General features: G+C 42.5%; 1 protein-coding gene and 1 long non-coding RNA gene across 2 annotated transcripts; both read right to left on the bottom strand.

The window, feature by feature from the left end:
- Positions 1–91: 91 nt before the first annotated feature.
- Positions 92–24,368, bottom strand: Qsm (Zona pelucida superfamily protein qsm). Its single transcript, XM_077412960.1, has 8 exons — positions 23,957–24,368; positions 7,329–7,430; positions 7,138–7,247; positions 6,809–6,984; positions 2,192–2,422; positions 1,500–1,647; positions 1,202–1,346; positions 92–1,093 (listed from the first exon to the last, which is right to left on the bottom strand). Exons 1-8 carry the CDS (start codon positions 24,027–24,029, stop codon positions 846–848), a joined length of 1,233 nt encoding a protein of 410 aa, XP_077269086.1. The 5' UTR covers positions 24,030–24,368; the 3' UTR covers positions 92–845.
- LOC143901048 (uncharacterized) lies at positions 7,670–12,141 on the bottom strand. The gene is made up of 3 exons (XR_013257960.1): positions 12,039–12,141; positions 11,853–11,953; positions 7,670–7,989 (listed from the first exon to the last, which is right to left on the bottom strand). It is a non-coding gene; the product is annotated as an uncharacterized LOC143901048 (long non-coding RNA).
- Positions 24,369–24,781: the final 413 nt, after the last annotated feature.

Here is a 24,781-nt window from a genome sequence, read left to right as displayed (position 1 = left end):
AAATACGTTCTTTATTATTGTAGTTTATTTTTAATGAGTATTAGGGGATAATTGTGACTTAAAAAATAATCACTGTGCCGCGCGTCTGCTGTCGATTTATTTATTTTACATTTATTTAACGTAATAATTAAACTGAGATTACAAATACGCAATTAATAATTACTTAGTAAATAATTAAGTCGCATTTTAATATTACACCTCGTCGCACGACTAGGTCTTCGTCTTTCTCCGCTCGCAAAGGCCAATTTTCTTTTGGCAGTCACTCTATCAAGAGATACGGCAGTTACTTACGATATATAATTTAAAAAAAGATAATAAAACTAAAAACTGAAACGTTGCGATTGAAAATTCGGCGGTCGCAGAGCGGAGAAATCATACATATGTTACTGTTTATTATGTTAGCGCCAAGATAGTTAATCCATTATTTAAGCTTTCTTTGAATTCCAAATTCGATAATTTAAATTTTATCGAATTTGTCGCCTAACATTCGATTCTCGTTAAACATATTTTCAATATCACGCATATAAGTATTTTAACATGGACGGCAATTTTTCAATGAAGACAAGTTTTCTCTTGAGGAAATTACGCGCTATACTTTGAAATATCGTTATTTCAAATCAAATTTCATTCAAGGTATATTATGATTATACACTGTCTGATCACCGTTATATAATTAGTGATCTGCTGTTATGACGATCGAAATCTCTCGATTATTAGTGAGCAAGTTAACTATCATTCGCAGAAGCAATACTTCTTATACTTTTCCTTCATGTTTTTAACATATCTCAGACTGCGTCTTATTTACAGTTAGCAATCTTTTCGTCAGGAAACACGAATCTCATCTTCTACAGCAGTTTGTAGAAGCAAAGAAGGACCAAAAAGAGAGACAAGCTCAACGCACTACACGAGGAACCATTGAGTACCACCTCGGTGACTTTGTATTTAAACTGTTCCTTTATCTCTTCTGCGAGAAACGCTCTTTCGTGCGTCTTAATTGTCGTCGGGTCGGACTGCTCCCTGATTTCTTCAGCGATCACCGCCCTTTCCTTCGTGTGCGTCCTGTTCTTTCCTTTTCTGATGAATCCCGAAAGCACTAACAACATACGAAGTACATGTACACACCGTAACAGGAGCCATAAACATGATGAATACACGGTAATTATTCAAACGCTCATTCTCTTGGCGAGATGAAGATATATACCTTGATCGATCGTGACGTCATCCGCGGAATCGACCTTGATGAACGTCGACATGGTTACCTCAAACAATTTATTCTTGTCGGTGCTTGACATTTCAATGGCTCGTCTTTTCCTGCCGAAACCGATTTGCCCGTTGCTGCATTCGATCTGAAATAAACACACGCACGCATCTTAATAAACTTGATGAAAGAACGAGAGGTAGCGGCGTCCGACAGAGCGGAAAAAAAGGATAACGATTGTGTAAATGAAGTTAAAAAGTCGCTGATTTAATAATCGTGCTACGAAATAATAAGGCCATACCCCTGGACACTTATCCAAGCAGACGTTAACGGTGCCGCGGAACTGAACGTAGGTGCTTTCCGGGAACTTGAAGGCTCGGAATTTCGCCGTCAGGAAGTCGCCGTCCACGGTGTTGAAATTTTCGAACAAGTAAGGATCGACGGAGCACCTGCATAAAAAAAGAAGTGTTAAATCAAAATTTGTATACTCAAATTAACGCGTTCATTGTTTCGTATATATACATGCACTCTATAATCTATATAACAATCTATAATCTTCTTATATAAGAATGTCAACTTTTTATGTAAACTTTTTTTTCTTCGTTGAATCATATAAAATTACTTTATTCAAGCAAATTTTCTTTGCTTAACGTAATATAATCTCATTTCAAAATTTCCACGTTGAAACTAAAGATATTTTCAAATCAACAATATTCTTTTTTTCTGTGTGTGCGCAAATTATGTATATGTGGCTAATGTGGCATGTAACTGGTTTCGATGCACGCGTTGCCGCGCGTTTAAATTGCACGTCAAACGCGCGCGTTTGAGAAAAGCACGCATTTGATTGGTGTAACCCTGTAACTATGGAAACGCATGTTTGACGCGCATTGGCCTTATAACGCGCGGAAACTGGCGGAAACGCGTACAGTGCGAAACAATGTTTGAAATGTTTCTTCAATCGAGTGTGCAACGGCATCGACGTTGATCAATTACCCGTTAATAATAATCGTTTCCTCCTGCGTTTTGGTGTCGGTGACCAACATGTAAGTCACCAGCAGGCCGTAGATCGGCGCTGAATCGTTGTCCAAAAATATTTCCATCTGCAACGGCGTACCGGGACTGACGTTGAGCTCGCCGGTCACCAAAGCTCCACCCTGCCTTACTCCGACGCCGAGGATCGGAACTGGTGCCGCTCCCGAAATTTCCTCACGTATGTCAATCACTCTAAAGCAGGTAAATAAATTTCTTTAAAATCTGATCTATCTACATCTGTTTAAATTCGTGGTATCAAGTTATATTCAGTCCTTTTTAACCTGTAAGTCGCCACTGTGCTCCTACTCGATAATGTCATTAATTTAACTAAAACAAATACTAGTTAAAATAATACCAGTTTTGTATTAAAAAAATAAATTTCGGCACACATGGTAGTTGAAAATAACAAAAAATTACTTAACTCAAGATATTGGTTTAAATTTCATCCTTTAATACTTAACAGTGTAAGAGAGAGTTAGAAAAAGAATATAATATAATTATTAATATATTAAATAATTAAAAATAGTATTTATAATTGGATTTTTTGAAAGTTGACTTTAAATATTATCTCTAAGAACTTTCCGGAACTTTCGTAAGTTTTTCTTCTCTATAATTTCTATGGGCATATCTTGCATCACAGTAGGTATAATATATGTATGTATGTGTGTATATATATATATATATATATATATATATATATATATATATATATATATATATATATATATATATTTATATATATATATATATATATATATATATATATATTTATATATATATATATATATATATATATATATATATATATATATATATATATATATATTTAAGTAGTTCGCGATAATTGAACTTATACAATTTAAAGGCTTTATGCATGGTATATATATATATATATATACATATATACCATGCATAAAGCCTTTAAATTGTATAAGTTCAATTATCGCGAACTACTTAAATCCATCTGATTGCGCCACACATCAAATCCGCAATAAACTGCTCGACAGAAACGGATAGAACCGAAAACCGCAAGGTCGCAATCGCCTACTTTCCAAAATGAAATCATATAATAGGGGCGACTATCATCTGGCCGCGGTACGGTAATCAATGTTGCGTATCCAAATATGCAAATCCAAGCCAGCGGCAGTTTGTACACGCCACACCATCGCGATGACCTGTGACGCCGTGCCGCGCCGCGCCGCGCCGCGCCGCAGTTATCTCCGTAGGAAGATTCGACCTACTTTACGGTCTTATGCAAAATCGCGGAAGATTATGCGCGCGACCCCGAGCACGATCCATTTTATCGAGATAAAAAAAAGCAAAAAGCCAACCATCCGTGCGTGCTCGTCGCATTTTCCGGCCACGTAAATCAATTCCGAGCCGGTATATACGCGTGCTCCAGTTCGTGCAGACTCATCTCTCGCTTCCGCGACGTTATGGCATTGGATTAAGTACGGGCAACCGGGCGGCGTGGATCGTCGTCCTAGCGAAATCACGGTGACAGACGAAATAACGAAGACGAATGTTCGCCAGAATTGGTAGACCGTGAAATTACCAGATGGCTAGGAATCCGTACGCGGCAATGAGGAACGAGGTAGAACCGGGCAGATCGAGTTCTAAAATAAAAGGCGCGTATACGGAATGCAGTTCAATAACAAAGTATCGGGACTGGTACATTGGGAATCATTAGTCATTATTATGACTGTACCTCGTGTGTTATTTTACATGATTCCATCCTCGTTCTGTGAACCGTCATTCTCCTTTTTCATTATCTCGGACACAGAGCGCGCTTTGTTACATCGTTTTCTGACGCGTGACGACCTTTCGTATACGCGATATAATGTTGAGTAAAATATATTTAATTATACGCGACTTATTTTCTATTGAAGGAGACACGCAATGTATCAGGCATGCTCGGGGAGAAATTCAATTTGTCCGAGCCATCATTAACTGGAGGAATCCTTAGAATTTTCTATATTTAACTCTGTTCGTGGCTCACAGATTTTCTTCGAAAGCGAACAAAACTAACCGAATAATTATTCTTCATAAACTAAATAACTCCGGAATTCATCCCGGAGCAAATAGGCGCATGCACAATGCAGCAGTCATGCAGCTCTGTCGACAAGCAGGGATAAGTTAATGGGAAGATTTTACGTCGCGTGACTCGAACCCGCGGGATAGTTGCAGCGATGTCATCCCTTGATAATTCAACAATAAAGATTTCGACCGCGGCTTCCCGGTAGCGGACGATGCGGCGATTTACGGAATTCGCGCGAGATCCGATCCGTCGAAGTGTACGTTCGATTAACGCCAATAAATTACTGCCTCGGCGGCCGGCGGCCGGCGGCAGTCGCGATAAAAATTCCTCGCTGTGTTTTCTTGAGAGCACGTCCCCGGAGGGTACTTGAAGAATGTCGACCGGCGAAGCGACTTTCGTTCGGGAGAAGGCAAGGGATCCTTCCGACAGGCCTCTCTTCTCTCTTCGACGCTTCGTCCAACATGCTAAAATCGCGCCGTGGCTTTTCTACCATCTGTAAAGGAACCGTTGCGCAATGGACTCGGCTGTTCCGTCGTTCGTCGCACCATAAAAACGACTCTCGTAATGTCACCGCGTGTCTCAACTATACACAGGATGTCCCGCTATTAAATTCCTCGGCGAACTTAATAAGTACTTGATGTCGGTCTTCCTTTCGGAGAAAGATTTCGCGAGAGGCCGTCACACTTGCGCGTTGCGTCCGTCTCTTTAGCATTCAGCTTCAAATTCTTTGGCATCTACTCAAATGGTAATTCTAGAATTCACTTGAATCTGAGGCTGAAGGAAGAATTTGTGATTTAATCACGTCGCGGAAGCTCGTTTCCATAATCAACGTTTATTCCTTCCATCTGCTCTATGTCTTCCATCTTCCTGTGCGAAGCCATAAATCGCAACGTCTCTTTTGCCGTGCTCGATGCAATTTTCCCTGTAGGATCTCAATCGTCCGGCTATTCCTCGCCTATTTCTGCGTACTCGCGCCGAACCGCACGTTTCCCCGAGTAAACGTTAGACCGGCTGGAAACAGCTCCGCGCGAGTTGGATGTTGGATGTGAGTGACCCGTCAAGCGATTTTCGAGGTGAAGAGGGAAAAAGCGGGAATGCTGATTAGGTCTCACGGATTGAAATATATTATACTGGTTTTCCAGCAGCTGCAACGCGCGTTCGACCGTTGTGCAAATAAATCAGACGGCAGTATCTCGACTCGTTTACAAATTACGAACTCTCGATGATGATGACTCCTGTAGTGGTCTGGCTAGCTTCTGCGCGCATATTCAGGTCAAGTGGAAACATTTATTTGCTCGAATGTGGATCGGCCGGTCAATCGTTTTGTATAATCATCGAATTTTCCACACAATTTCACCGTCCTCGCCGATAAAGCAGCCCCACCGCCGCGTCTGCTTCGCATCGTCTTGTTCCGTAGGCATGCAAATCGGCGACCAGTTTTACTTTTTCGCCGGTAAGTCGCCGACTTGACCAATTAAAGAACGAAAACAAAAAAACATTTCAACATGCCCCAGAAGATCGCCTGATTGCAAATTTAATAAGATACGATATTCTCGCTGGTTAATACCCGTTCGGCGAAGCTAACGGCGTAAACGAGATCTACGCTTATCTAGAAGACGCGGGAAACGATAACGCTTATATTCATCCATTTGGGTGGCGTAGAATACGACGTAATTGCACTTCATTATACTAAGTGATTTTAAAATTATTTATTACATATCGTCGTCGAGATATATATATATATGAAACGCCGATATAAAGTTCTCCCCGAGACTTTCCCGTCTCGGAGACGAACGGAAGAAGGCGTGTATCACTTAGCAAATTATATCCTCGCTTTGCATTTAGCAAACATAGTTATCTCTAGTAGTAAAAAAATCTATCGGAAAGAAAAGGATGCTTAAGCAATCTAACGTGAATGGATTTCTTGCTTCTCGAGCTATCTGTAATAAATCGCGGTTGGCCAATAAGAGATGCCGCTTTTTGCACGACGATTGAGCTATGCTCGTTGACTCGACAGGATGCGATTGTCACACGTTCGCCAAAATGGTAGGTCAGGCTTCCGTACGGAAAAAAGTGTTTTCTCTCACACTCGGGCGCGAGAGAGAGAGAGAGAGAGAGAGAGGCGCGACTTCCGGGTAATTAAACCCACTCGTTTGCCCATGCCGAGGGATCATTTCGTACGAAGTGTGAGAGAGTCTTGTCTATCGCGGCAGGTACGACGCGATTAACACTGTCGGATGACTGGCGAGAAATGGAAAGCTTGAAGTACGAGAATCTCCCGGGACGGCTAAGTCAATCTAATAGATTTGATAAATATCACGCTCATTAGCAGGATGCGCCTCCTTGCGATTTCTTCTATTTACGTTACCCACTCACTATCTCCGCGGCTTTATTGCGCGTTATTACTTGTGTCACGATGAATTACGCATATTTATCGCAACACGACAAAAGCGAATACGATTGCGTCCGCGTCATGACGAATGCCGGATACTTGGTGTCGTAATATCAAACGCCTTAATGTCGAGTGATTGATGACTTACTCAGGTTCCTGAAAGCCCGCCGGAAGAACGCTCCGCCGTACCGCCGTGTGATTGGCCGCGACGGTGATTTCAGGCTCCACGACAACTTCGGTGATTACGCATTTCACCGTGAACGTGCGTTTGCTGGAATTCGCAGGTTCCTCCACTATTACCCGATGATAGTACATCTTCTGACCCTGCGTCATCAAAATTCATAATCCCGATACAAAACGTTATATCCCGTATTATGTAAATGCAGAGGTTTCCGCGCGACCTTTTAAGGCGGAATGTACGTTAACGCAGCAGTTGAGAATTAAGTCGGAATTTTGTTAAATAAAATTATGGTTTACCGTGACTTTGTTGACGACTCTTGTAATGCCGCACCGTAACATGTCCTGTTCCAGCAGCGATAATTTAAACGTGGCTACGCCATCGTGAAACTGCGGCTTACAAGCCTCGTCTGCAAAAGTAGAAATTTCGTTGTGAGTCATAATTTGATTTACTCCCAAGTGCCAAACGTAAAATGTTTGAATATATTCACCCGGAAAATGCTTGAATTGCTGGAGATATATCTTCGCCTGCGGACTACTCCTCACTATATCCACTTCCATCAATTGCTTGGTACATCTTACTTTGCTTTGCACTGAAACAGAAACATGAATATTTTATAAGAAACACGGAAACACTTTTGCAAAATATGAGTGATTTAAAATATTTATTTTCAAAGAAGCTCTTAAAGTGAAAGAATAAGAAAAGTTATATAGAACGTTTCTAAAATATAAATACGATTGAATTGGTCTTCCTGTAAAACATTTAAAAATTTTTCGCCACTTCTTATATCTTACGATCTTTATATGCAATTAATATTAATCATCGCTTGAATCGATACTTAAAATATATATCTCGATAAGAGAGAGAAGAATTTTCAAGACAATTTACGATTTTGCTTTATGGAAGAATGAGAAGTTAGCCATATCCGCAAACTAAGTTGCTGTGTATACCACGATAATTGCCCCATAAAGTCGTAAACGTCTCGACCTTGAAAAGCGAAGAGCGCAGCGATGCGCTCGGAAAATGTGTGATGATGCATATTCCACTGGGTTAGATCCTGTTTATTCGCGGAACACCATGATAGATACTTTCACCGTTACCGCGCGGATGACGTCAATTAAGCCACGTATCGAGAGGAACGCGTCCCAATCCTGAGATAAGTTCAACGAGAGTTATGAGAGATAGAAAATAGAAAGTTTACATAATTTTTACGAAGTAATTCAAGTGCATTGCATCTTTCTCATATGTGCAAGCTCTTTCACCAATTCAGGAAAGAATTCTTTCTTAACAAAAATGCCACTGGAATACTCTCGAACGACCTGTAACGTCGTCGAAGATTGTGTCTTCGTGAGCGTCAAAGCAGGAAGCGACGCGGGAACAATCCCGGGGATATCGTCGCGGGTATAATTCAACATTAACCTCGGAAGATACGCGAGGTAGCAATATTTTTCCCGTACTTAACGCACGCGCTTCGCAGCGAGCCCGGCGCGCATCGGGCAATAATTCACGGTGAGGTATCATCGTCACGTGCGCGCAACTGTTGGGGAACGTGGCGAACGTTCCCCCACGACAAGGTGACTGAGGTGAGGACCTAAGCAGTTTCACGCAATGTATCCCCGATCGTCGGCTGCATCCCGGAATAGGCAGTCCGGCAACCACCGGCCAAGCCCTCCGTCATGTCGCGATTCCCGATAATGAATGACAGAGTGAACAATCAGGGACTGTGACGTTTTAATAACGCTCGCGGACGTCGCTGGTATCATTAATTTTCTGCTAGACGTTTCAAGTATAGGCATCGACTTGCTCGAAACAAGCCAATTAAATTATAAATTCATTTTCTTTTTTTCTCTAATTTTTTTACTGATCCTTCACACATGTAGCTTAGTTACTTTCCGTTTCACGGAACACAATGCGGGTCTAATATCACGATAATGGGAGGATAAATAATGCAACTAGTAGCCGAGATGATTCAATGAGAAATAAGATGCCCCGAGCTGAATTTTTACGTGGTTTAGCAGCTCATTTGATCGCTCGAGGCGATACCAGAATCCAGAGAGAAAGAGAGGAAGCCTTCACGCATGTTCCGCGCGGTCTGCAGAAGTCATCTCGTTCGCGAGAGGCAAAGATAAACAAGCGTCACGTCGGCTGACAGACGCTGAACGACCGGTAGAATGTTTAATATACATTGTAGGCGAGCGTGCGCTTCAGGAAGTGCACGGAGAGACTGGTGCTTTCTTTTATTTCCTCCGGCAGACAAATTGATGTTCAGCCGGCAGCCGGTCGGGAGTCTGCCGCGCTCGCTGCGCCCGGATTGCAGCACTCCGGAGGATTAGCAGGTACTATCTGACAGGCGTTGATCAAGTCCTCGAGTCTGCGAGCCTGTCGCGTCGTTGCCGACGACGGAGACGGAGACGAGCGGACGACGGCGGCGACGGGCCGAAATGACACGGACGATAAGGCTGCGGAAATCACCCGTGGTGATTTTACGTCGTTTTAATGGGACCATACGTCTCTTCCCGGCCGGGCCTTCTCGGAACGCAGGAGAGATTATCTCGAATCTCGAGCGTTTTCTCATCTTTATCCATGCGATGCAGTCGCGTCACGCACGAGGATGGTCACCGCGCGAGGACGGTCTCGAAAGGTACTTCCTCTCTCCTCGACTCGTTGAAATTGTTCTGTCCGCTTAATATGCGCCAACTTGTTGTCATCAGCATACTCGGGCACTCGGTGTCGACGGCCAGCGGCGTGACGCGACGACGGACGTCGCATTTTTCTCGGTATTCACGGCGGAAAGAGCCACTTTCATTTTTTTTTTTCAGCGGAGACCGTCACCTTTGACACAAAACGTGTCGCGAATATTCATCCCCCTCCGCTAATGACTCTCCTCCGATCGTCACCCAGACGCTTATCTGAGCGGACTTTATGCAACGTCTGTCAGTCAGACCGTCCCGCGCGCGCAGTTAACGCGTAAATTACGTGACTGCGCAGCGTGTCGCTTTTAAACCTCCCTACGAAGCTACGGCGGTCTTTTCCATTAGCAAGTTTAAGCGTTCTCGCGAAGGTAGCGAAGGCGCGAGTCGCGGCTGATCTTCTGCCGATCTCGGGGAGAAGGAGGTCCGTGACCTTAGCTTCCCTTCCCCGACCGTCGCTCCCCGCTGAGTTACCACTCTTCGACTTCTTCCTCTTCTTCTTTATCTTCCTTCACCCACTGTTCTTCCCTTCTTCCTGAGCTTGCCGCGGCAACGTGGTTTTTCCTTTGCGTGGTCACCGTCTTCGAAAGCGGCGATCCAATATTACGCTTCCGCGTCTGCATTGTTCTGTCAGAAAGCTATAAATCGGGCTACTAGATTGGAAACAATTGATGCGCAAAAAAATCTTCGAGCAAGAAAGCCTCAGCGTTATAAAAATTTTATAGCGACATTACTCTATCTCTTCTTTTCTTGATATAAGAAATTTTCGAGAACTCAAAAAAGGAACGTACACTTTAATTTACTCTGCATCTTCGTATACAATCTTCGGAGATGACGGATTAATTAAACCGAGGCTGAAACTAACTTGCGTTGATGACGCTAGCCTTGAATCGATCAAAATATATCAGGGTAGACCAGAGTTCCTTCGCGTATTATTTTCTGCCGCTCTGCCCGTCCCGATCGCGAATTTACTTCACATTTACTCCGCCCGGAGATTATTCGCGACGCCGCGCTCACGTACTATCGGGCATAATTATCAGCTTCAAATGTGGTGCACTCGCTAATCCCTCGATCTTATAGCCCGAGGTCCGTGAACCTGACCTTCTTCCTTCGTTTTCTTCCACGTCGCCGTTCGCGCCCCTTTTATCCTTCTTTATTATTCGACGCTTCTTATTTCTTCCTGCGCTCTTCTACCATTAAACTCGAGAAGGTACTACATACTACCTCCGGTCCTCTCGTCGATCCTGAGAGAGTTCCGCTTCTTCTTCTTTCCCCCTGCTTCCCTTCATCCTTTCCCTTTTACAACGCGCTTGCCATACTACCGGCCACCCCCCGTCGTCTTTCGTGCACTTCGACGCGCCTTCTTCAGCTTGCAAGATTAAGATTTCCGCAAGATAACCGATAATGACCTCCCGACTGATGAGGAGGATTCGCGACCTTCGATCTCCTTTTCTTCTTCGTATGCCTTCAACGCGTGCCATGGGCTCCCGCTTTTCGTACGTTCGCTCGTAAGTCGGACTCAATTCACATTTGCATGACCAAAATAAATTTTCTACCGATTCCTCGTAACCCGGTTCACGCGACCCACTCTCTTATGCTCGTTTCCATTATCTTCAACGCGGTTTTTGCCCGACGAGCTTACCGCGCACCGCCACTTTACTATTACTTTCATTTTTGTATTCCCGTTAACGCGCCTAAATCCTCTCAAGAGTAACGAGTCCATCATGCTGTAAAACAACGCGTTATTTTTAGTCTCATGCCGTTCCCAAGGTAAAAATGATAACGACTTGATTCTAAGAAACGTACCAAGTACTTAAGGTTCTTCCCTTTTTCCTCGACTCGTCCGATTCCCATTTTCCATTCATATTCCCGTTATGGTAAAATTCAATATTACTATAAAACCAGCAATCGGCTGCCCAATGACCGGTTTCGTCTGCTGATAACAGTGCCAATTTCCGCTAGCACGACATTTTATTTTGTTCCGTATATAGCGCGGAATTCGCAAGAGCGGCTACCTCGTTGCGCTACCGAGAAGAAGCGAAGTAAATTGCGCCAATTTACGATCGTCGGAATTACAATAATTTGTAGCCATTACTGCGAAGTGTTAAGATGAGACCCCGAGATGAATAATTACGCTTCTGCGCGGCTGCGTTCGGGCTCCCGCGAAGATCGAACGTGCGGGAATCGGCGGTCCTGCGTGGTGCAATAACATATCTTTTCCGCTTTCCGCGGCGAGGTAAAAATCAACGCGCTGCCTGCTTATTACGCTTGAACACTTTGTTGTTGTCGGAAACGATTAAGCTTCAAATAACACAAGCACTAACGTCAAATCGGTTGGTCCTGGAACACAAATATTCACGGCAAAAAGACAGAGACAGTCTCTTCTTCTCTTTCGCGAGGCAGGTATCTCTTGTTGTAACTATAGCTATACGCATAAAAATGAAACGATCCTTCAATTTTTCTCGTACGAAAGCGAACAAACCGAACAACGGTAAATGCGACGGTCTTACATTACAGTAATCAATTAATATTCGCGGGGAGTTATCGCGTATGGCGTGCTGGCTGGCGTGGATAACAGTACCGAACGATCGGAAGGAAAAAAGAAATGGATAGCGATTGCGCGCTGCCGGTTTTTCGCGCATTGCGCGAGCAAAGCGACACGTTGACGTGGCACAAGGAAACTCTTACACGGATGTGACACATCGTATTAACGTTATCTATTAGCATTATCTATTGTAAATTAAACGGATCGCCATTGGCGCGAACCGGATCGGTGGCACTACAAAAAGCAATCGCGTCGTGCAAATATAAGATACGCATGCAATATATATATAACGAGTAGAAAATATAATCTCCGTAATAAGGGAAATGTATATAGCGCGCATACGTGAAGATTACGAATATACTAATTGTAAGTACGATTATATCACTCCGTTTCGCTGTAATATACCGGATCTGTGAGTGACATTAATCTGCCATTTAATTTCCGTGAATGTACATAAATCTTTTTGCAAGAATGAGTGGCTCATTTTTTATTTTCATTTGGCTTATTTTTTTATTTACTCCCGTTATATCTGCAGCTAGGCTACATAGGTTTCGAAAAAGCATAAAGACTATACGAATCGTTAAATGATACGCCTCTTCGTCGTGATGTAATTACGTTTCGCGTTAAACGGTATAATTTTCAGCCGCTATATTACGCCGCTTATATTTAGTCTCTTCTCTACGGTCTTGCTTAAGAAGCACAAAAATCACATGTAATCGCTTAGATATCTCATTTCCTATTTTTATATATCCCATCTTATTAACTTTAATTGTGATTCGTAAACAGAGTGCGGAAGTACTGTTTTCTCCTCTTTCTTTTGGAAATACTCTTCGTTGATTCTGCTGATGTACGAAGCTAGCCGCGATCAACAAAATTCGCGGATCACCCTGATCCATTGCAAATCGTATATTCGTATATATTAATTACTATGTGACGAAATTTAATTGCTGTTTATAATTTTAACGATCGAGACGTCTTCGTCGACAAGGAAGTCGGATAACGCACGAATCACTTGCGTTATCGTTCGCGCGGGGTATCATGCATATGCGAGTGGACGCGTATAACGGGGGGAGGCGAGAAAGGGCGCTGCATAACAGGATCAGAAAGTTCTTAATCAAAGCAATGCAAGTAACGTCGGGTGATAAAAGAGGCGAGCGCAGGCGAGCTATGGCGAATACACGCGGTAACGGTGATTCCATTCCGGTTGCTTTTACCCGCCGCGGCAGTACGCGCACGCCGATTACAAGGGCCGCCAGCTCGGTAAATCACTGATCATCAGTGATCATTAGCGGCCCACAATTCTGTCGATCGAAACTCGAGAAAACGACGGAATCGTCGGACGGCAGAGGGACCGGTTACGATCACCGGGTACAGATCGTCGGGGATTAGAGCACGCGAAGGATGAGGCACGTATACGTCGATGGATATCTAGTTAGTGCCTTCCTCGGTACTTTCTCTGCCGACTTCCTGGATCCGACTGGGCTATTATGCCCACCGGGGGAACGATGTTTCGGTTGCAATCGGATTGGCACGGTCTGATGACTTGATGCAGTTGCCAGTAGTTTGCAAGGCAAAATTTTCCGTAAACGATAATTATGAGATAGATCTCTATAAATATGATAATGTAATAAGTTCCGACTAATTAATTTAAATATTAATTTAATCATTATATCATTAGATTTTAATGCAATAAAGTTTATTTTGGCATTAGACATTTATTGCTCCGGCGTCCAATTTACGCAATACCGATTTTCTCAGAATCAATTATATAATTTTTTAATAAAAAGTATCCGCTACCGCATTATTTATATTTTATTTGGCTGTTTTTATACTTGTTCTCCTTTTACATCAACTGAGCGTCATGCGAACAATTCCCTTTTGCAAGCTTCCAAAGAAAGATACCGCACAACTCTGCCGATCGTGTAAAATCCACAAGTTATATCGCGTGTGTTATAATTTTTATTTTTAAGCTGGATACGCCACACGCGAAAGGTAAGGCGAATCGCGTGAGATGAGCGAGGCGCGTCCAGTGACAGTAATACAATCCGATATTCACGGCAAACCGAGCGTCGCGAGCATCGACCGAATGACTACAAATCGCGCGCAGGAGAGAGATTCCCTTTAAAAGCGACGGTCGCCTTCGGAATTCGACGTTTCTCTCGCTGCGTCGTTAATATCGGCGCTACCGTATGTCGCCGTCGCGAGTAATCGCTAGCGCGGAAACGATCGATCGTCCATCACGTATACGGACCCTCTCGGAGACCCCGAACGGTTAGAGAAGACGGACGAGTCACACGCAGGACGAATCAGAGAGAAATCTCTAAGAAGCCTCAATCCTTAAAATTGCTTTTGGAAACGATAAACGATTGACACTTCCTCGATGACTAATTTTACCAGATTTACCAAACTATTTTTCTGTACTATCTTTATGATTTTTTAATATTTAAATCACAGCTGTGAAAAAATATCTTCCGTTCTATCCACGATACGTACATCTGGATAAAAAAATATTTTTTTACGGAAATCAAATGCCTTTTTGACAAGCGTGGCACATTAAGTTAAATTAAGGTGACAGTTGGAACGTGTTTAATATTCTGCTTCTTGTTGGAGCCTCTCCTATCTCCCGGAGCGTGTCGATCGGTGAGGGATGCTGCGAAAATGTATAATGAATTATTTATAACGTCACGCGGTATACAAATTATGCGCGCCGAGAATTACCGTTATACATACGTTTTCGGTAATCCTGACGACGATTAAGTCGGCGTCCCACGGAGCATAGCCGCACAATTATTTAAACAATTTTATGGCTCGGCAGTGCATAAAACGCTCGCACGTGTCGTTATTTATAGTCCATTGTGCACTTTTCAGATCTGCATTCCGCAGACGCACTATCCGCGAATCGTAGCGAAATTTTTGTGAATTTTTCTCCCGTGAAAAATTTCTTTCATTTCATTCAAGGATATTCCATGGCGCAAAAATCATCAATTAATTATTATCGTTATACAGCCAATTTTATTAAATCACATATTACAAGATGTACTTGTATTGCGCAACAAAATAATTTATATGGTTATATATAAGCCATAAATATATGAGCTTTGATTATAGATTCTCGGATTACATGATTAGTTTTTTCTATTTATTTCTTTTTAATGTTAAATGATTCGACCAATGTAGCTCTATAACGGCAACTATGATCACAATCAATTCTCGTTTTCTACTTTAAAATGACTGTCGGCATTACGCTGACAAATATCGCCCGATAAATCGATCACTCAAAATCGATTTACTCTCCGAGAGTAAATCGACTGGATGAGATAAGATCTCGCAGAGGGATAGGATCCTTTGTTATCTCAGATGCTACTACGCGCGCGCACGGCTGTCATCTCCAAGATATCGAATCAAGTCCCCGGAGTATATCTGACTTCCGGTAGACTGCTTTGTTATCCGGACTGGTGCTAGACGCAGCCCGAGCACGGGAATACATTTTCCAGAGGATACTCGCAGCGCTATCTGATCACAGGATTTAATTGTTTCCTCGAGTCCCTCTTTCCCGCGTAGGTGCTCAGCAAGTTGGAGCACCGCGGTATAACGTGGATGCTATACGTAGATGCATTAGACATGTATAAAATATAACAGATAAAGCATCTAGTAAAAAAATCCGCGAGCAGTCCTCGTTATCTTCCTCTCTAATGACAACGCACCAAGATACCTTATCTATAATGCTATTCTGTGCAATATATATTATACCGTTCGCGTTTCTCAACTACTGAACTACTGAAATGTTTCTGAATATACGAAGCAGAGTGTGCCGTTATAAAAAGAATGATTCGCTGCAATAAAATAAAACTTTACCAACATTTTACGGTCATTTTTATTAGGCTCGCCTAATTGACTGGTATACGATCGTTACATTCATTACTCGAACTTAGAATGTGGGTAAAACGTATACGCGAGGGCCGCGTCACCTGATGAAATAATGACGTAGGGATAATTATGGAGTGTGAATCATGAGAAAAGGTATAACAAAATATTGCAATTACGACGAATACGTCAGGGATGGGAAAGAGGATCACGAGACACGGTAGCACAGCCATAGTCCGTAAATACGTGCAGTGGCTGTGGTATCGGAGCAGGTGTAAATGACGAGCGATAGGAGTAATTATAGGTAATAAACTGAAATGACAGACTATGACGATATTACACCGTCCGCGCCGGACATACATTCTTTAATCCGCCGCTCGATAATTAATAGGCATGGCCGATAGCCCCTCATGGAAAACAGATTCACCGTGTTATAAAACGACATGTCTTCCCGCTGTTATTTAAATTGTTAAAATCGGCTGCGTGCTCTGGTTGTGTCATCTTGCAATTTTCTCTCCGATTAGAGTAACACCGATCATTTTTCGCGAACGATCGCGAATAAATCGCTGCGCGATCGGGCGGCCTTGAGTGTAAGCGTTCACTTCGCATTGCGCACTCATGTTTCTATAATACTTTTACTTCTACTTCGTTAAGATTATTTCGCATTTCACAAGGTCTACCTCCCGCTTCTTTAGCGCCGCACGATTATTTGTCTTCATTAGGATTAATTTTCGATTAATCCAGCATAGCTACATCAGTACAGTTACATTGAAAATAGACGCAAATACGCAGCTAAGTGCACTTGCTCAACGTATCGTGCAGCGTGCTTCTGCGAAATGAAAACACGCAATCGGTCGTCGGTCTCCGTTTAAAATATATTCCAAACATAGTCGCGCGTCACAGCGCTTAGTGCATCTTCTTGCGCCGCTTTTGTTAACGTATGAATATTGACGTTAAAGTAATCAAATTAATATAATTTGGATACTGGATATGAAAGAGATCTGATCTTCCATTAACTAATCCATTGATTAATCGAAAATTGCAATCGGGAATTTTTCATTCATCAAACGTATTTTTAATTCAGGTCTCTGTGTTATGATGTGTCTTTATTAATAAAACAAGAGTGAGCAGCGGATTTGGAAGATCGTTTGCCTGGCATCCGGCAAAGAAAAAAAAACGATCACGTGTGATTAATGATTAGTTGATGATTATACACGTGTCTAATGACGAAGTTCGCGTGTAACCCGTGGCTCGCTGCTCGCCGGATCATTATCAATCATGAAAATGAACGCTCCTGACAGTGAGAAAGAGAGCACGGGGCGTAAGGAAAACAGCGATTTATACGAATTAGTTCTTTTGCCGAGAAGGAGCAAACCGGTACCGAGGAAAGTAGCAGGATAACACTTCGTGATAAATGACGCAAGTTCGGTGAGCAAACAATTTCGTTCCGCGCATCATTCGTTATATCGCGATTGATGCTCCGCGGATGCGGAACACTGTAAAATCGAAGTTTTTCGGTCCTACCGGCACGTATCCTCCAGTCTCCAGTTGCTACCAGGAAATGTTTTCGCAATATTTTGCCATACGTTTCCTGGTAGCAACTAGATACATTGAGGTCACGTTAATGCTAATGAAAAAAATTGCTTCATTACCGTTATTAATGTAATCTCGTCGAGAGAAGCTGATGAGTCTTTAAAATTCTGCTTTTTCTGGAGATTTCACGATCAAGCCACCCTGTTCGGATGGCTCTGAGAGATGTATTTTCTTTGATAATTCCAGCAATGTGTGTGGGAATAGAAGATTTATTTTTAAATCATTTATAAATTAAAACAAAAATGTATGACGAATTGAACGTGGACCGCTTCAATGCGCTTAAGCACCGTTTCTCCTAGGCTCACCGTGAAATCTCAAGAATTTTTAAGACAGCTTTATGTTAATTTAATTAGTGTGTAACGGAATTAATCAGTCTCTGATTAATTCACGGAAAAAATTTAACGTACGTAATGCGTACGTTATTTAAATTATTTAAATGGAAAGGAGCATTAAAAGATCACATTAGTTATTGCCGAGGATCGCAAAAGTGTTTCCGTTAACATAAAGCAGAGAATTTGTCCCCTTGCGCGCTCTTGCTGATGGTATCTCCACAGACACACACACACACACACACACACACACACACATTACACACGATGCGTGCACACGAATCCGTAACACTACGCATGTACCGGGTGACACGCATGCACTCAAGTGGTCCGACCGGTATCCGCCATATTTGGCTGGGCCCCCCCACACACATACACACGTGAAGTACAAACATAAGAACTCCTGAGAGAAGAGGTTATGCTCACAAAAGGTATCGACGTAAAAATACGATATTCCCCCAGGCAATTCGGTGATGACCCCAAAAAATATATAATATATCCGCAGTTTTATAAATATCCAACTGACATATCCATCAATAAGTTAGTACAGGAAGAATAATCATTATACATTAAATGTGGTAATTTAAATGCATGAGAGTTATATAAAATTTATATAATTAAAATTTAGATTAAGAACATTTAATTAAAATCATAAAGATTTAAAATAGTAAGTGCTTTTACGTTCCATTTAATTTTAATAGATAAAAATCCATTATTATAGCTAACGGCGAACGCGTTAAAGTACCAATCAGAAAGGGAACGTTCCTACATTGCAACCTGAAGAATAAAAAATAATCGCGAAAAGATATCGTAATATTTATGGCTTGGAATATGTTAAGATGTGTCATTAAACGCGTGACGAACGGTTCGTCTCTCTCGATGGGTTGGGTCGCCATTCATAAAGCTATCGCAAAAATGACGTGTCAGGGTTCACTATCCATCCACGTTCTTTTCCTCGTGCCACGTCGAGATAACTGTACAAGACGTCATTTAATTTGTGAGTTACGAGAAATTGAACGTTTACTGTCGTTGCCATTTCGCTTCAGGCGCATTCGATATGCCACATTGACCTTCGATCACTTCCTTTTTGGTATCTGAACGTGCCTGCGGCAGAACGCGCGCGGTTATCTTTCACGTATAAATAATTACGCAGGAAATATTTGTCCGTCTTGGAATAGCTCATGAAACTAGGGTCACCGAGTGAGAAGACGTTGAAAGGTGTGACGAGAGAGGTGCTGAGAAGGAAATACGTTAAATGCCGAAGAAACCGAGTACGGGAGGTGCTGTCTAAGTCGGCGAAGGAAAAAGATCGCTGCCGATAGAGCACGTCTGGATGGACTGACGGAAAAAAGTGTTGCCGTTACGTCAAATATACGCACGACAGTGCAACATCGATTATCTGGTACATCAGTGCGGCAATCGATCTCGCGATAGCCATCTCGAGACTTTGATTTCTTTGCTTGATTAATGACATTTTAATAGATCAAGTCACGCTCGTGCATCCCTTTCGCGAACAATCGCCTCGCGTTTATCTCTTAAGACATTTATTTTATTAATTTCCTGTTGCTGCTTATCCGCATTGTAACTCATTGTTTGAGCATATAAATCGTCATTATAAAGTTTTTTTTAAACAAGATAATTATTTAATGATGCCCCTTAATATGATAGTATTAGATATATAAATAATATATGGCATTAATTAAAAAGATGACGTCTTCCTTTATCTATTCTATTATTGCAAATTTCTGTTTGCATTAATTAATTATTTTTTTATTTTGTTACATACGCGATTTAGATTTTAAAAAAGTCTGAAAAGCTTTTGATCTCTTCTGCCCGACTTCGTCGGTAAACGCGAACCGATCCAAAGATTCGCGAGTCAGGAAAAGTCTGATCGCTTTGCTGGAAACCGGAGCTCGGCCTTTTTGGCCTTTTTTCGATGATCTCCCCAGCGCTCTGTCCAACGCGTCCGTGCAGATTGGCAACCGGTTTTCCTATGGCCTCTCCCAGCCGATTCCTCACTCCCACTCTCTCACTCCCACTTCTGTTTCCCATTCCAGGGCCCTGTGCATTCCCCATACCCCACATCCTCATCTCTCACAGTGCTGTAACATTACAGCGTCATCCTACATCTCTTTTCATACTAATGTTTTCAAGGATGAAAACAATTAGCGACATATTTTGCAATATGAGAATAACGTGTGTGTCTCTATTTTTACTTTTATATATTCTTCTTAAATGTTCTTTTATATTTTCCAGAGATACGTTAGAAAAAGAACCGGCATATCATTAGTTATTTAGCATATAATAGTCATTATTTAACTGAAAAGTGACCGAAGATTACCTGACTTTTTCCCTATAGAATATTTTAACAAAATAGACAGCTATGTTCAAATTTATATTAATTATCGTGCAATTCCCCTTTTTCCACAATCCAGAGCAATTCAGACAAACAGAGAAACGTGCTATTGCTTTTCCCGCAATCCAAAGTAATTCAGACAAGCGAACTTATTGATTTAATCGACAGATCTTTTTCTCTTCTCTAATAAAGAAATCGTTTTTCAAGCTATGTATTTTTATATCGTTCGTAAAATAGAATTTATAACGGTGATACATATGTTATAAAGTGCAACCTTCCTGTTTTCTCCGAGTCGATCTTTTCATTTAACGTTCAAACGGGTCGCTTCGAACGGGTCTCTATATTTCAACGGTGGGCTTACAACTTCCTGGGTACGCAACTGGCTCTGATCCTCGCCTCTCGTATTATTCCTCATTCCTGACCACGTGTTTGAGCGCGATTATATGGAGAGCACGAATGAGTCGGTGGAACTGTTTTGCCCTATCCCTTTTCCGCTCGGTGCGAGCGCGTTTTCGCTTTCTCGTAAAACTCCGGTGCGGTTTCCATGCGGTATAATGAATAAATTGACCTTCATGAGCCGCACATGGGAAAAATTCCGTAAAGAACGGCCGTACAAAAAAAACCCGGCCAGGAAGCGAACAGTTTTAAAACCGCGAGAAATCTCATTATCCTCGAACACGAGCGAGTGCGGCCTGACATTTCATTTTAACAGAGCGCGCGCCAATTTTCTGCATGACTCCGTTCTCTTCGCCAATTGTCGATTTTTCTTACCTATCGTCGATCCGTCGATGTTACGCGCCCGCGGCCACACGTGAAAACCAATGAGAAGAGACTCCGCCCGCGAACGGAACGGAATACCTTGCAATTCGCATTTGCCGTCTAGCAATTAAGTATGATGTTAATAACCATAATGGCGGTAAAATAAGAGAATAGAGCGCGCAAGGCGTAACAACGGTGAGCTACTTAGATCAAATTTCACCTTCTCTTTCCTCATGATTCTCCCACTCGCGCACGCATTCGCTACAAGAACGGACTGATGTGCCTCAGCACCCTGCTCGGAAAAGCGATAGAAGTGTTTCTTCATATGAAGAATTTTATTAATTTATAAAAAGGAAGCGTAATTTATATATATATATATATATATATATATATATATATTGTCCGTCATTTTGCGTCAAACTCTATCTTTACTGAAAAACTAATTGCACTTCTACACAAAGGCAAGGTTTCCTTAGATCGAAATCCACGATAAATATTGTATCTCTCCTGCAATTCTTTAATAATAAATAACACAGAAGAGGCTTCTGTTGGTAATGGCAATATATCATTAATATAGAAATATAATAATTAGCATTATTTCATTTTCATAAATTATCTTCGGTCGTAAGGAATTGTTATTGCGTCACACCGTTAAGCCTTTTTTTTCTATACATATAATTTATATATATATATATATATATATATATATATATATAATAATATAGATAATTCTGTAGATATATTTCGAAAGTTTTACCAATATTTTACGCATATTAGCAAAAAAAACATTTAATCTTGGCTCTCTGTCTTTCCCGTTACGGACACACGTTAGTGCGGGAGCTAGCTCACATTGTTCACGGATCTCCCATTAATTCCGGGACGATAGTCAGTTAAGATCGTTCCGCGGATTCTAGGAGAGAACGAAGGGCAGGTGGGAAACACACGCGCAATCACAAAACACAGAAAATTGCATTCCCTTGCTCACCTTCCCTTTCTTTTCGCGATTATCGCAGAATCCTATTTCTCCTCTCCCGCGTTTGCCTTCCCCCGTAGTCGTAAGTCAGCTCAATTATGTCCATTATACGAGTCTAGATAATCAATTTCGCAGACTGGCGATGAGAATTCGACGTAACCCCGCGATGGAGTAATGATACAGGAAGGAAGTCGATTGCGATCTATCTACTGACGAAGAAAAGCTAAAACGCGAGCGAATATATAAATAATAGGAAATAATAAATTTTCTCCTAAACATCATGAAACAACACGAAAAGAGATCCCCATTAAAGATCTATATAAAAAATTAATTAATTATTGATATAGCTAATTTAGCTATTTTTATATTATAATCGCTAAGTGAACTAACTTTCAAGTATTACAAAAAAAGAAGCGTGATGTAATCGTTGCGGAGTTGCTTACGCGTTATTTTTATACCGGGGGTACACTCTTTTATCGATCGCTCTAATTTACATAATGGTTCGCGCAATTTTCCAATACAAATATAGACACGGTAACGTATAGGAGATCACGATGGAGTCATGGCGTGATTCATCAACGTCTGTGGTTACTTACACACGACGAATTTCCGCGCGCGCGAGTGCCAGATAGTAATTATTTTCCGCACACGTGTTCCTCTCTTACACAATCCCGCGCGCAATCGCACTAATTTCACATTTGCGAAACCATACAATTCATTCGACGTATCTAGCTGCTATTAGGGTTAATTAATTGCACGTCAACACGAAGGGAGAGAGACTCGGGAGGAACAATTGGAGCAGCCTCGATTCCCAAGGCACGATTGGAACTCGCAAATCGGTCACTTCCACCGATGAACAAAATGTATAATTAACAGTATGATTATCTTCAATTTGAGTAATCCCAGTCAGTTAATTTCGAATGCAAGAGCGTCGCTCTGTCCCCTCTCGTTTGTCCAAGCCGAGCGGCCCTTAACGGATAATTAGCCTTTTATCATCTGCCTTGCCCTAATTGCAATAAGTGTCGCGCGATTACTAATTACTAGTTTTGTTCCCTGATTGCGGGTACTTTTTAATTGCGCGTTGTGCGTCGAGGATGATGCGAGCGCGCGCATTGTTTGCACAGCTCGCGAGCGAATTTCACTTCCGAGAGAATCTCCTTGATGAAAGAATACACTCGGTACGCCTCGTAATATCGCGTGACGTACGCGAGGAGAATTCGCGACCGCTGAAAGTGATCTGAAAACGTATAAACTCATCGGTAGGTGTGCCTGACGATTTTTGAAGCTCGAAACACGCTCGACTCGTGTCGAGGGAAGAAGCGAAGAACTCCTTGCGACTCTCGCGAGCCGCAAAACGATCCCGACGTCGTGCGTGCGTGTTCATTGTCGGTTTGTTCTATCTGCGGTCGAACACTGCCATTTTCATAAACAGCCGGACCGTGAAGCGAGTAGGAAAGAAAACGTCTTACCAACGTCAACCAGTAACGAGCTTAAAGTCAGTCATAACGAGCGCGTCGCACGACGCATGAGGGAACGTCGCAACCTTGACTGGGCTATGCTATGATCTTTCTCGCGATACCTCGTGTCGTATAGGCATCGCGATCTAGGACATCCTACTTAAAGAGACGCGCGTGCGTCAGGTGCTTCGAAACTTTACGATGCATTCTGTGCGACGCGTCACGACACTATACTTATTTGTTATGCCGCGTCGGCCCGGTCGGCCGCCGATCGGCAGCGTAATGCGTAATCAGCTTGGAAACAAAGGAACGTCACTTTCATTCGCGACTGTCATGTTTCCTCCTCGTCACTGATTACTGTTGAACGCTGTAATCGAACGCAGACAACGCGGTACGCGGTACGCCTGTACTCGGTACACGTTTGAGATTTCTTCGACGCGCGTACATTTCCCTCCGTATACTTTCTCCTACGCGTTTATTATTTTAAATAAAATTCCGGTGGTCGCGGAGACCACGTTCCATCGCGACTGAATCTAAGCGTATATCGCTCACCGTTGGCGCCTGCGAGCCCGACGATGCATATCCAGCACAGGGCCAGTCTCCAGAAACGGTCGGCCATGTCCATTCTCCGGGGTAATTACGAAACGCGTCCGCGAATCGTGCACTCGCGATCTGCGTCGGACAGGTAAACAAAGGGGCGAAGAGAGGAGGGACGGACGCGGAAGAGGAAAGGAATGGGAGAGAAGAGGATCGAGTTCGTACTATCCGCGAGGGACTGTCATTTAGCCGGGCGGGGACGACGCGGCTCGGCCCGGGCGCGAGGAGCCGAATTCTCCTCTCACCGTCCGCGAATATATCCTCGTCGTTAATGGGAAAGCTCGAGGACTCGCCGGAATGGGCCTTGGCGAAGACGCGCGAGCGATGTTCCCCGTGCGAACACGCGAGAGACACTGACGGAACAAGAGACTCAGAGACTGGCGGGAGACTCGGGAGAGTTTGAACCGCCAGCACTGCCAGCCAGCAGACCCAGACTGCAGCATTGACCAGTGGCGTAGAAGTGGATCAAACGTCGCAATAAAACACGATTTTACACAGTTTTGATTAAACGACAAAACTGACCGACGCAAATTGCGAGAGATCGATTTTTTCACTTTTGATTCTATAGGCTGGTGAATCCCCGCCGGATATGCCCAAGGTTGAAACCTTAAATAATATAATGCGTGAAGATGTGATCGTGATAACATTCTTGCATTAAAATTTTTCTTATTTTATGACTGTTCCTTTTTAATTCCGTTACATAGGGAAAAGTCGAAAACAATTATACCCGCGCCCTTTCAATTTTCTCGCAAATCGGAGCGCTACTTATCCGGAGTTAAA

The sequence above is a fragment of the Temnothorax americanus genome, unplaced genomic scaffold, assembly GCF_048541705.1.
Source record: "Temnothorax americanus isolate GAGA-0224 unplaced genomic scaffold, ASM4854170v1 Scaffold31, whole genome shotgun sequence".
Taxonomy (NCBI): Eukaryota; Metazoa; Arthropoda; class Insecta; order Hymenoptera; family Formicidae; genus Temnothorax; species Temnothorax americanus.
This window is presented reverse-complemented; position numbering and strand designations above follow the sequence as displayed.

Bases quoted from the DNA above. Each gene is read 5' to 3' on its own strand.
- Qsm (XM_077412960.1), bottom strand. From the start codon at position 24,029: ATGGACATGGCCGACCGTTTCTGGAGACTGGCCCTGTGCTGGATATGC. The intron at 7,248-7,328 runs GTGAATATATTC...CTACTTTTGCAG, and splicing joins GCAATTCAAGCATTTTCCGG to ACGAGGCTTGTAAGCCGCAG. The intron at 2,423-6,808 runs GTAAGTCATCAA...TACCTGCTTTAG, and splicing joins GCGGGCTTTCAGGAACCTGA to AGTGATTGACATACGTGAGG.